Here is a 14,068-nt window from a genome sequence, read left to right as displayed (position 1 = left end):
AACATCCAGAAGATAATTTCCCAGCTAAATGTAAAATATGATCTTCAAACCGAAGGCGACCATCAATGGTAATATCGCAATAATAGTCGTTTAAAATGTCAGGTCTTAACTCCGGTTCCGATACTTTTCTATGGCAATGTCTAAAATCATTAATAATCGACCAACCCCCTTAAGTGCTGCAAGTTCCTAGGAACTTGCAGCACTCTTTATTCTGCAAGAGGGAATTTTCGTCAAACATCAGACCCTGAACATCGCACTTAAACCCCATAATAGACGTCTTTCTTACATTAAACACGAGCCTGTTGGAAGCACACCACCCTGATAAAATCTGAAGGTCTTCAAGGATACAAGTCTTAATATAATCAGAATTTTTATGGCTCCATAGTATGGTGGTATCATCAGCAAACTGAACCACCTTGCCCTGCAGTTTCAATGAACTCAAGTCATCCACATACAGTAAAAATAACAGTGGTCCCAACACTGAACCCTGGGGAACGCCGCATTTTAGGGATCTAGGAGCAGACAAACGCCCAGACACTGTAACCTTCTGAGTACGATTTGATAGATAGGACTCAAGCCATCGCAACGCTACGCCTCTAAAACCATATTTATCGAGCTTAGATAACAGTATTCCATGATCTACACAGTCAAATGCTTTGGATAGATCACAAAACACTGCCGCCGATGACTTTCCAGAATTCAAGGACACATAGACGCTCTCCAAAAAGCTAAAAACAGCATCATGAGTCCCTTTACCGGCTTGAAATCCAAACTGATTTGCAGACAAAATGCCATTATGATGTAAAAAGGACAAAATTCTGCTTTTTGCAAGTTTTTCAACTATCTTAGAGAGGGTAGACAAAATAGAAATGCGACGGAAATTACAAGGCTGATCCAAATCTCCACCCTTATGAACCACTGCCTCTTTTAAACATGAAGGAAAAATGCCATTATGTAAAGAATTGTTTATGGCAGAAACTAAAGCATTTAAGGCTGAATCAGGCAAAAAGAGTAACAACCTCGAAGATATCCCATCAGCTCCAGATGATTTATGGGTTTTTAGGCGTTTGATTTCATTTTTTACTTCGGTAAGTTCGACAGGATGAAAGAAAAATGAATGCTCAACCGACACTTGTTGATGATAGTGTAAGGGATCAATGTTACTACGAATGCCCTTGAGCAAGATATTAGGTATATCGCAATAATAGTCGTTTAAAATGTCAGGTCTTAACTCCGGTTCCGATACTTTTCTATGGCAATGTCTAAAATCATTAATAATCGATCAACACTCTCTTTGCCTATTTGATGACATATTTAAGCGATCCCTATAATAATTAGATTTTGCTGCTTTAATTGTCTTTCTGTACAGACTACGGTATTTCTGATGATATACAAGGATAACCTGAGTTGCTTTTAGAAATAACAGAACACATAAAAAAATAGCTGATGTACTATATCAATCCAGAAGATTCTAGAACCCACTCGCTAGAACCCATGTGTTCTAAGAGCCATTCCCGTCATGCTATTTATCAGTTACCACTTTTTATCAATTAGACCTGCATAACTCTGTTTGCAGATGGTACTTAAATTGTTTACAATGCTATGGGGCAGTAAGAATTAGTCAGCTTTCTTGGTATGAATAATGAACAGCATCATTCTTAGAATGATCACAATAAAAAATTGAGAAAAAAGCATGGAAGTTGCATTAACATAATATTAACAATATATTACTGTACCACAATTTACTGTACTACTCCTTGCCAACATATAAACTGCTTGCTTGGATCATTGATCAAGAAAATATTAATTTTACAAGAAATAATAATTAGAACCTGCCCTTCACATTGTCTCGCCGCCAGACCCTCAAGATAATGTGAAGATTCGTAACTATAATTTCTTGGTATAAGTTCAGTGTGTATTATAGATCCATAAAATGATCCTTATTTCTAGTTCTGAATAAAACCCTTACACCACACGCAATTACAATAAATTCCCAGTAGAAAAAGACAGCATCAAGAAAAATAAGAGATAATTCTTTCAATAGTTTTCCTGAGAATTTTTAGCCATTTGCTAACATAAATAAAGAGCATTAAGAGTACTTCTAGTTTTGCCGAATTAAAAGTTGTTGACAACACAACTCTTTTATATACTAGATGAATTTCTTCTAGCTACTCCTTTTCTTTAAATGATTATAACATGTATTCAGTTTATTAATGGATATTCGAATAAAGTGCATTATACATATTATTGTATTAAGTAAATATTTAATTTATTTATCCTGTGAAAAGTCTTTCTTGCTGAGTTAATTAAAAATTGTTAAAGTATGCCCCATTCATAAATCTGAATCTAAAGTAAAAATAAACAATTACCGAGCAGTTTCTGTAATTAGTATCTTATCAAAAATAATAGGCATTGTAACGAAAAATCGTAATTTTTGAAAATTATGTAGGGACGGACAAATACTAATATGGGTTCTAAAAAATAATGGTACAATTAGTGTAATAGTTAATTTGATGGACTGTCTAGCCATTCACTTAAATAGAGGGGAGGTAGTCGCAGCTATGTTTGTAGATTTGCGTAAGACAATGAGGTTTCAAGGTGTAATGTGAAACCTTTTAAAGTCTTATTTGTGAGATATGGAGAGTATATGTATATACATAGAGTAGGTATGTAATAACTGATGACCATAGAAGTTAAGTACTTAGGAATCCTTGTAGAGTATCCCAAGGCACTTTTGTATTTAATATTTGTGTTGAGTTTGAAAATGTCTGGTTTACAGGCACAGTATTATACTTACACTGACGATACTGCGTTATTGTATAGTTTGTTTTTATAGAAACTATTCATAATACAGATGCTAAACTGCTAAACAACAAGCTGAAAGTTAATATTAACAAGACTAAGTATATGATAATCAACCAAAAAACAAAATTATAAATATTATGAATATCTACTTATAGAAAATAATTTAAGTTGCAATGCATCTATAAACTATACTCGCCGGCACCCTGAAATATTGGCCAAGTTTGATGTTTTATAAATTTTTTATTAGATTCTCATGATTTTGCCATTTGCCATTGTTTTTAGATACATTTGTTGTGATTTTTTAAAATCATTTTGTAAAGTAGCATTTTTCGATTAGGCTATATTATACAGGAGTAAAACAAACTGTTGTTTTTTCTCGGAATTTCAAAAGACCCTGTAGGAAAATTAAGGTGGATAACTCTGTTTACATACTGTTCCTTGCAATCTTTGATGTATTCTAAACATTTCGATTTTTGATTCATTCCATTATCTCATTTCTGCTGCGACCTGCAAATTTTTTATTAAAACGCTGATTTGAAGCTTATTTTTAGATACTTAATGTCAAGTTTTCGGTTAAAAATTATCGACGTTGGCTAAGGACGCAATTAATGTGACATAAAGTTTGACAGTGTCACTATTATAATTTGTTGTGTGTCAATATGGTATTAACTCCAGCAGACGTGGGTAGAATTGTTGCGTTAATAGAGGATGGCCGTAGCAAAAGTTATGTCGCCCGTACTCTGAGATTTCCGCGGTCTACAGTTCGAGGTGCCTGGAATAGGTATTTACAGACGGGAATTTTTACTAGACGACAAGGCTCTGGCAGAAGGAGAATGACCACTGCAGCTGATGATCACTTTGTCACCATTAGTTCTTGAAGAGATCGAAGATCTACTGCTGTGTGTCTAAAAAATGACTTGCGAATACTTCATGGAGTAAGTGTAAGTGAAAGAACGATACGTAGAAGATTAGCAGAAGCTGGACTTTATTCACGAAGGCCAGCAAGATGTCCACAATTACTTCCTCGGCATCGACAACACCGACTGAGGTTTGCAAAATCGCATTTTGAGTGGACTCTAGAACAGTGGGCAAACGTACTATTCACAGATGAATCCAGGGTTTGTTTAAGGACGCCGGAAGGTCGTGAGCGGGTATACAGACGTAGAAATGAAAGATATGCTGACTGCACCATTTCAGAACAAATCTCATTATTTGGCGGTTCAGTCATGATTTGGGCGGGTATTTCTACCGAAGCACGCACCAATCTTTATTGAAAATGGGGCTCTAACCGCCCACCGTTACATTGAGGAAATCCTTCAAGAAGTTGTTGTCCCATTTGCTCCATTCATTGGGATCCAATTTACATTAATGCACCTCACGTTGCACATGTAGTGAGCGAATATCTGGATGAAGTTGGACTCCCAAGATTTGAATGGCCCGCATGTAGCCCGGATCTTAACCCAATAGAACATCTTTGGGATCAACTTAAAAGGGCTTTTCGTCGTCGTCCTGTACAACCACAAACCTTGCAAGACTTACGACTAGCGCTGATCGAAGAATATGAGGCTATTCCTCAAGAAAGAATAAGGAACCTTATTCATTCGATGCCGCAAAGACTGCAAGCTGTTATTGCTGCAAGAGGAGGAAATACAAGCTATTAAAATTGTTTTTTTTAATTAACTTTATGATATACCTAGTGTTTGTTTCTCCTAATAAAAATACGCTTCAAATCAGCGTTTTAATAAAAAATTTGCAGCTCGCAGCAGAAATGAGATAATGGAATGAATCAAAAATCGAAATGTTTAGAATACATCAAAGATTACAAGGAACATTATGTAAACAGAATTATCCACCTTAATTTTCCTACAGGGTCTTTTGAAATTACGAGAAAAAACAACAGTTTATTTTAGTCCTGTATAATATAGCCTAATCGAAAAATGCTACTTTACAAAATGATTTTAAAAAATCACAAGAAATGTATCTAAAAACTGATGGCAAAATCGTAAGAATCTGATAAAAAAAAATTATGAAACATCAAACTTGGCCAATATTTTAGGGTGGCGGAATTTTGTGCCGGCGAGTGTATATCAAAAGAATGCTTATCTCTCTTATAACTAGAGGCCATGATAGAGGCACTGATATTTACAGATGTAAACATTTTCTAAGTTTGAACGCAAAATTCAAAATATTTAACGCATATGTTTCATTAATTCTCAGATAGCTCCTTCCAGTGTGGTGCACCTGTGCCACTATAACTTTTCAAAAGTTAAAACTAGCTTAGAATAAAATATTAAAAAGTTAGAATATCGCACTTATACTGAAGTTATCAAAAATTAAATATAGTAGTAAATTGCTATGTAAAATCGTAAACGGTCTACAAAAGACCAACAGTAATTTAATTTACTCAAAACACATACACCAGCAGACTTAGTATTTGTGAAGATATACATTTTGAAAATATAAGAACAATTTTTACTTTACTGAACAATTCAATTAAAAAAGCCTTTAAATCTTTTTAACCTGTAAATTTAATTCTCTTCTAGCAATAATTAAAAACCAACAAAGTTTAAAAATTCATCAGTTAAGATACATTTTATTGGTTACGCAGCAGCGTTAAGAAAAATTACATTAATTAAAAAAAAGTTCGAAACCAATACCTTCAGTGCCGTTTAAAAGAATGCCTATTTTTTGTTATTGTAAAGTTATTGTAAGTATGACAGGTAATAAATTTATAAAAAAATATCACAAATATATAATAAATATTTAATCATTGACTAGATTATTTAGATTTTTATATATGTATGTAAAAAAATTAAAATCTTTTTGTTTTTGTTGCTACAAGTTCTGTTGCATACAATATTTTTTCATTAAAACTAATAAAACTAGGCAAAATAATGTTGAAATTGGATACATCTCAGAGAGTTGTTTCCCTTGTGCCTTATTTATCTCTGTAATTTAATGCGTAAATATTTCAAATTTTATTATTGGGGGTAGTTGGATCCACTCATTTCAGTTTATCGCCGGATACCCTAGGTGTGAAAAAAAGCGAATAGTTAAGTGAGTACGTAAGCAGACCTTAATAAAATACCTCACAAAACAAAAACACGCATGCGCAATATACTTTATTTTTATTTTGGATAGAGTGGCCCCTTGCACAGAAAAAACTACAAAATAAAATCGAAGATAATGACGATAAATGTATTAAATTTAAATAATTTAGAACGTGTTAGATCCTATTATCTTACTAATGCTCTTAAAATTTTAACCTTGTTGAGTTATATAGTCTAATAAAAATGAAATATTCGGAGAATATGGATGTATTTCTTGTTAAAAACAATTTTTCAGCAAGGTAAGCAAAAGATACTTTTGTATAAAAAGTAACAACTTACCAAATCTTTTGCAGGCCTTCAACTGGAAGAGGTCTTTGGGTACTATTTCTTCTACCTATTTCATTGATTATTTCTCTAATAAGACACCCAATTACAGTTACACCCACATATAAATTAGCAACTCTGGTATCCTTTACACTACTGTGTAATTCATTATATATTGTTATTAAATGTTTCAAGAGAGAAAAACTAAAGATACTGAATACATATTCAACTTTTATTGCAATATCAACTGGATGTTTGTTTCATGTTTGCTTGCATAAAGGTATGTGGGTTTAAACATTCTTAACTTGATTGTGTAAAGTGGATTTATGTAGGAAGGAAAAACTTATATTTAAAAAGTTCAGTAGTTTATTGCAAGATACAAATGAAAAACAAATACTAGAGAAAAAAATTACACTTATTAATCAACTGAAAAAATCTTATTGAAAATTTTACATAAACAATTTAAATATTTCTAGAAAATTGTCAATACATTTAAATATAAGATTTACATAACAATAAATATAATCTAATCTATATAGGCTTTAACATTGCTTCTAAATTTCCTGAGGGAGCCTCCAGAAGGATAAATGCTGATTCAGAGAAGACTTATTGGTAAATGTAATGGACTGTGCATTCCTTAATATGTTCAAATGTTTCATTTCTTCACAATAAGCGACCTGGCATACTGAGAGCCACCTGGTCCAACGAAGCTGGGCTGTCCATTAAACTATTATTAATCTTATACACAAAACAGACATCACTAATTTTTCTTCTGTGAGATAAAGACTGTAACATGTTTAGATATTAATGTTGATTACCAAATTTAAAATTACTAAAGTTTATGAATTTCCTCTGAATTTGTTCTAACTTATCAATGTGTCCAGCATAGAATGGAGACCAAACCACAGATGCATACTCTAATTGAGATATTACCAAAGAACAGTATAAACTTATGCTGAAAAATTGAATGTTAATTTTAAAATAAAATCCTTTTTTATTCCATTATAATGCATACAATATACTCCATTTAAAAAACAATTCACTAAAATGCATGGCTTTTAACTTAGCTAAAATAAATAGGTGATTTCCTCTATCAGATATAAACCAGCAGATTCATGGATGTAGACTTCCCCTTGAGAAAGGGGTTATAAAGAATAATTCTCTTGCATATTCAACTAAGTTGATCAGAAAGATGCACATCTAACAATTTTGGTATAATGACTGTTTTGCAACCCCTCTGTAATTGCCAATGTTCTCTCTATCTCCATGTATCTGAGCATATATGTATACAGGGTGTCCTGTGAAGTGAGCACAAGGAGAATTGGCAATATGTTAGCATTCTCAATTTATGAGCGATATATTTTTTTTTAAATTCTTTATTTGTATAACTTTAAATTTACATCACTATTTTATTTAATTCTCTAAACAGTGCTTTGAGCTCTGGCCTCGAGAATATTAACTTAAGGAATATACAGGGTTGGATTGTTATACATTTTCTACTATACACCTAAATACATTTTAATTTTTTTAAAAACATCATATAAACTTGGATTTCCTTAATGTTTTCAGGAACATTATTATATGTGTCACTAGCTTGTGCGATTGGATTGCGTAAACCTATGTTTGTCCTTACGGTAAAATTATGAGCTCTAGTATTATGACTATGAATATGAATTGAGTGTACAATATTTACATTAGATTTTTGTTGTTTAGTAAGAATTTTTTTAACTAGTTAAATTTGTTCTAGTTCTAATATTGTATTGAGTTTTGGGATCCCCAATTCTTCATATAAAGCTTCGGTATTAGTAAACCTATCATAGTTATATAATACTTTTAGAATTTTATTTTGTGTTTTTTGGATAGTATTAAAATTTGTTTTTGCACATGTCCCCCATATCGGCAGTAGATATCTGAGGTGAGATAAAAAGAAGGCATTGTAGATATTATTCTTGGTTTTTGCACTTAGGTAATTTCTACACCTGTAGAGTACAGGAATCATTGCTGTGAGCTTGTTGGAAATATGCGTAATATGTTCAGACCAATTTAATTGATTATCAATAATTAAACCTAATTATTTTATACTTTTTACTTCATCAATTTCTAAATGATTAATTTGTATATTCAGGTCTGAAATGTGTTTATTTTTTTGTTTAAATGTCATAAATTTCGTCTTCTCTATATTTATTTTTAATTTATTATAAAGCAGCCAGTCAAAATAAGTTAATAAATCTCTATTGATTTCTCTAACCAACGATTCCTCTTCCTCCCCAGTGTACACTAAAACTGTGTTGTCAGCAAAAGCACAATAACGGGCTCTGAGGTTTGCACGTCTTAGGCTTAGCACATAAATTGAGTATAGCAGTGGCCCAAGCACAGAGCCCTGGGGCACTCCATACTCAGTGCAAAGAACTGAACTCTGGATCCCATTAACTTCCACATATTGCCTTCTTCCCGTTAAGTACGACGTGATTAAATTTTCCATATTGTTCTTAAGCCCAAGTTGTCTAATTTACGTAAAAGTATATCGATGCTGACCACGTCAAATGCCTTTTGCAGGTCCACCAATACTGCAACCACAATAAGTTTTTTATCCAGAGCTGCCGATATGTGGTCCATAAAATTCGTGATTGCGCTGAGTGTGCTACTATTTTTAACAAAACCATACTGAAACCGATCAAATCCGACATGTTTTTCAATAAAATCTATCATTCTTTTCTTTATTACAGTTTCTACAATTTTTGAGAATACACCTATGACAGTTATTGGTCTGTAGTTGTTCATTAAGTCTTTTTTGCCGGTTTTGAAGATTGGGGTAACCCTACTTAATTTAAGTTCCTCAGGAAAAATGCCGTTTGTTAAAATATTATTTATTAAAACTGTTAAGCAATGATCCTTTAAATTTTGTACATCTCAAACTGTCACACCATCTTGCCCTGGGGCAGAATTTATTTTTAGCTCAGTTATGTTTTTGCTCGCTTGCTAACTCTAAAACTAAAGTTGTTTGGCAAACTACATCATTGAAAATTTCATATCTCGGTCTAGTACGACTCTCACCCTCGAGCTTTTTTACAATATTTTTCCCTACGTCTACAAAATGGCTGTTTAAGTTATTTACAATATCTGTTAAGTTTTTTATTTCATTAGCGCCTATTTTTAATTTTTCTATAATTACCCTAGACTCTTCTCCCTTTATTAAACTATTTACAAATTGCCACTGTTTTTTGAATTATTTCCTGTTTTTTCCCACTTTCCTTTAAAATACCTGTTTTTTAAATTTTTTATTTTATTATTTACCCTATTTTTTAACAACCTAAAATTATTTTCGTCATGTGGTTTTTTTATTTTCTTTTTGTATAAAGTATCCCTCCTTTGTGTGATCATTTCCAATATTTCCCCGTTTATCCACTCATTATTACCCATATCTATTTTGAAATTAAAAATTTTTCTTGTATGTTTTCCTGGCAGCAAGTTGTATCTTGCAAATAACATTCACCTAAAACCAGTTAGTTTAATTTGTTTCTTAAATCTAGATCTGATCTTAATAATATTTTTCATTTCAAGTCGAAACGTTTTATGATGAAAAAGAGAAAAAAATTGAATTGTTTAATAATGAGGACATATGGAGGACTCAGAAGTCAATCACTGAAAGTCCATAAATATAGAAAAACATTTTTTAAACTTATTGTAATGAAATAAAGATTTTTTGAGAGATATTAATAACTATTTTTATTGATACAGAAAATACTGATAAACTTTAAAATAACACAGTTTAATAAAAAGGATTTTTCTTTTGTTCTTTGAATGCAAAATAGTATCAACTTACGCAACCTTTGAAGTTATTGCAATCTCTAGGACCATAAATAAATGCAATCAATTAAATGTCTCCAAAATCCTCATTATTTGCAAGATATTAGACCTGATATAGGAAATTTATGGTAAATTTAAGGAACAGTCATTTTGAGATCTTAAACCAGTTTTAGTGACCATTTACTAGTATAGACTTACTTGAATATTTTATTAAAATAATACTATACAACCTGTCATAATATAATTTTATCGGAAGTATAATCCCAGTATAATAGCCATCTAATGGCTTATTTAGTGTGAAACATCAGCTTAGGCACCATCTATAGATTACAAGTTGTAATCTATAGACGGTGGCTTAGGTGTCTTACTTATCTGAAAGTTTCAAGAGAAACCTGTAATACCAAACTCAATTTTCACACTAATTGTGAGTGTATGATCCTAACTAAAAATTAAAATCATTTTGAAAATCTAAAAGTTATGGTTCTTTAGAAATCACCTTATACTTTTTCAACTTCTTTTTGACCTTTATTTGCATCCATACTATTCTTTTTAAATGTAATATTCGTCCACAATTTTTTTAATGATTGTGTAAAGGGAAGATTTATTTTTAGGATGGACTTTCTCAATTTTAAGTGGAGTAGTTCCAACATTAATGTATCTAAAAGTATTCTCTTTCCTGTTAACTAACTTGAAAGAGAGCTTTACATTGGGTGAAGCAGGATTGATCTCACAAGGGCTCACAATTTTCGTTTATAGCACGTTTATCAATGTATTTCGTTTTGGTAGCAGAACCACTGTTAAGAGTAATATGCAAATATCTACTCTAATTATACAAGTATGTATTAGTGTGCAATAAAATAAATTTTGTTATTACTTAAATTCTTTTAATTTAGAACTTTCTTTTAGGTAGGGCTTTGTGGAATTTTAACTCTAGCTTTACTGCTTTATAAATTTAGTATTAAAAATGTAAAATATTTTTATGTTACTACAACTATTGTATTGACAGCAACAATTATTGTTCCATTGCATGCCATATTAAAGCAAAGTCCAGTACTCTGGATATTTCAGCAAGTTTTTGATGACGTTGTTTTAGTAAGTTTTCTTCTCAACTGCTAAAAACTGAGCATAGATTTATTCAAAGTTTTATAGTTAAAACTTTTTTTGTATTGGAGTACATGCATTGCTGTTGCTATTTTGGCTGTGAGCAACCAAATATACTATGCCCAGAAAGCATCTACCAGTAGTAGAAAAGTCTTCCACATTCTGGCAGTTCTAGTTTACATTCCTGGATTATATTTCAAATGTGCATTTTTGTATTTATCTACGGGGGTTGTACTAGGTGTATTTCTTGCTCTAGAGGTACGAATATATTATTTAGTTAAACTGATTACATTCAGTTCTCATATTTTAAGATTCTAAGACTGTTATCCATTCCTCCATTGGGTCAAGGGCTGCAAGATGGTTTTGTGGTTTTTAAAGATGAGAAAGATGGAGGACCTCTGGCTTTAACTCCAATATATTTATTGGCAGGGGTGAGTTTGCCTATTTGGCTGCACCCATCACCTTGTGACGTGACGGATTCTGCTCAGTTTTACATACTGCCTCTGCTGAGCGGATTAGCCTCAATAGGTAATAGTTTACCACTGGGTTTCTTTTTTGGTTTTCAATTAATTTTTTTAGGCATTGGAGATACTGCAGCAAGTTATGTAGGATCGAAGTTTGGTAGATTTAAATGGAAGGGGTCATCAAGAACATTTGAAGGGACACTAGCATGTTTTGTAGGCCAGTTAGCATTTTTTTACTTCCTTCATTACATAGGTTGGTTGTAGTATATTTAGTGAAGCACCTATGTAATAAATACTATTATTTCTAGGATTTATACCAAACGCAACTTCAGAGTATGTCATTAAAATAGTAGCTTCTAGTGTTGTTAGTTCTCTTGTGGAAGCAAAAACTACTCAAATTGACAATTTAGTGCTTCCTCTTATAATGTACATCATATTATCTTAGACTGTTTTTTTATTTTTGTTAATAAAAATCCTTAATATAATAAATTTGTGTTTATTTTCTGTAACAATTAAAGATAACTTCTAACAATAAAAATGTGTTGGCCTATTCGAATATTTCACTTCTTGGTTTTTTCAGCCCATTCAGTCCAACCACCAATATAGTTTTTTACACTAAAACAAAATGTGGAAATTAATCATCTTAAAAAAGAAAATATATGTATAATAGAATTATATTTATAATCAATGAATTTAAAATTGTTTTAGAAAACTAAATAGTTAGTTACCTATACCATTCATATAATAAAAAATAAATAACTAATATCCATTTTTGAAGAGAAAGTAAGATAAAAATGTTAATTTTAAGATACTTAAATAAATCTATTAGTTAAATGGTTTTTCAAGCAAGCCCCAATATTACCATTGTGATAATCTGGAAATATTTTTGTATGATTCAAAAATACCTAATACACAATCTATTTTAGATCACAGGTTTTTTCCTGGACTGTTTTGGTTTTTTTATATGATGTACCTGGAATGTTCCTAATATCCTAAATATTATACAGTGCGTTAGGGGCTCGATTTTCGATACTTTATCTATGTTGTACGTCCAATTTTTTTTTGGCAAAAAACCACATAAATAGAGGTCACACTCTTCACCCCTCTGAATAGGAGCCAAATCAAAATTTTATTTCTCAAATTGTCAAGTTCACTGAAACCCTTTTTCTATCATTTTTATACCCTCCACATGGATAAAAATCGAGGATGATGATAAAAGCTAAATTTACCAGCTTTTAAAGCCAATTTCACTAAGAAAGTAGTTAAATTAGTAAACGAAAAACTCTGATTTTAATGAAAAATGTGTTAAAATGTAGTGCATTTTTTTCAGTTATGATGCTTTATCTTAAAAATCAGGCCCTTAACATATCTTTTTTCTTTTAGTTTGCACGCAATAAGCTATGCTAACAAATAAACATAAAATTATTACTGCTAGTTAGGCTAATAGTTAATAGCCTGGCAAAATCAGGTAAAAAATTGACAAAAATAAAATCCCTGCATAGGTATGCAGATAACATCATTAGGTAATAAGGGAGAGGGGTATTTTTATGATAAAAAATGATCAGTTGGTAGGGCATATCCTCCTGGGACCCGGACATGTTTTTGTTAAGTTAGGGTTGTGGGGCTTTTAAATATAATAAAAAATACATAAAAAAACATTGTTTACTAATAACTTTTTTTATTTTTTTTCTTACTTTGACAGATACATAACGTCCATTAAAATGGACATTGGGTCTTAACCTAAACAAAAATTCCTAATATATATTTTTTTTTCAATAATATTTCAGTCTAAACCTATGAAAACGCAGAAAATAAATGTAAATTTAAATTTATTTGCTATGGATCTCCATGAAACAGTTTCTATTGCCAGTAATGCACAAAAATGTGTTGCATGTATTAAAAAAAAACTTGGCTTTTTTGGCACAAGAGTAATTTGTACATCTAACTGAATTTTTTAAGTCTGTGGCAATTTCTGGAAGTGTTGTTTCCGTTTTCTTTCGGTGCCTAATGACGATGACGGTGAATCGACAAAGATATTTCCCTCAGGATTTCTTCTAGTAGGTACCTAGAGTTTGTCTAGCTAAGGAAAGGTACACCATCCGTTTCAAAGCTGCGCCAAGTTTTGTCCCCTAATAACGCGCGATTAGCGACAGTTGCGCGCCTTTTTTTAATTTAATTTAAAGGCACAGAACACAAATATAAGAATTAACGCAACGGCACTGTTTATATGCAAATCGGGGCGATCGATACCGTTACTTTGGCAGCGGCGTAAACAAATTTACTGCGCAACCGAGCCGAACAACACTTGCTGTACCTTTCCTTAGCTAGACAAAGTCTACACCTCGAATGTTTTCTTGTGATTCACTTTGTGGGTTAGGTGTATTTGTCAAAAGTTGAGTGGCAATTTGGATTTTAAAATCTAAATATTGTTGTATTTTGCATGGAGGGATTTTAAATATTTTTTTACACATCTCGTGAGAGTTATATCTGAAGACTTGTTACAAGGGCAGTAAAATT

The 14,068-nt window shown here is 31.8% G+C and overlaps 1 protein-coding gene across 1 annotated transcript; it reads left to right on the top strand.

Moving 5' to 3' along the window:
* The first annotated feature begins 5,928 nt into the window (after positions 1 to 5,928).
* LOC126734102 (dolichol kinase) lies at positions 5,929 to 12,040 on the top strand. Its single transcript, XM_050437626.1, has 8 exons — positions 5,929 to 6,154; positions 6,209 to 6,459; positions 10,598 to 10,821; positions 10,893 to 11,078; positions 11,136 to 11,345; positions 11,399 to 11,615; positions 11,667 to 11,804; positions 11,860 to 12,040. Exons 1-8 carry the CDS (start codon positions 6,099 to 6,101, stop codon positions 11,994 to 11,996), a joined length of 1,419 nt encoding a protein of 472 aa, XP_050293583.1. The 5' UTR covers positions 5,929 to 6,098; the 3' UTR covers positions 11,997 to 12,040.
* Positions 12,041 to 14,068: the final 2,028 nt, after the last annotated feature.

This window comes from Anthonomus grandis, chromosome 3 (assembly GCF_022605725.1).
Source record: "Anthonomus grandis grandis chromosome 3, icAntGran1.3, whole genome shotgun sequence".
Taxonomy (NCBI): Eukaryota; Metazoa; Arthropoda; class Insecta; order Coleoptera; family Curculionidae; genus Anthonomus; species Anthonomus grandis.
This window is presented reverse-complemented; position numbering and strand designations above follow the sequence as displayed.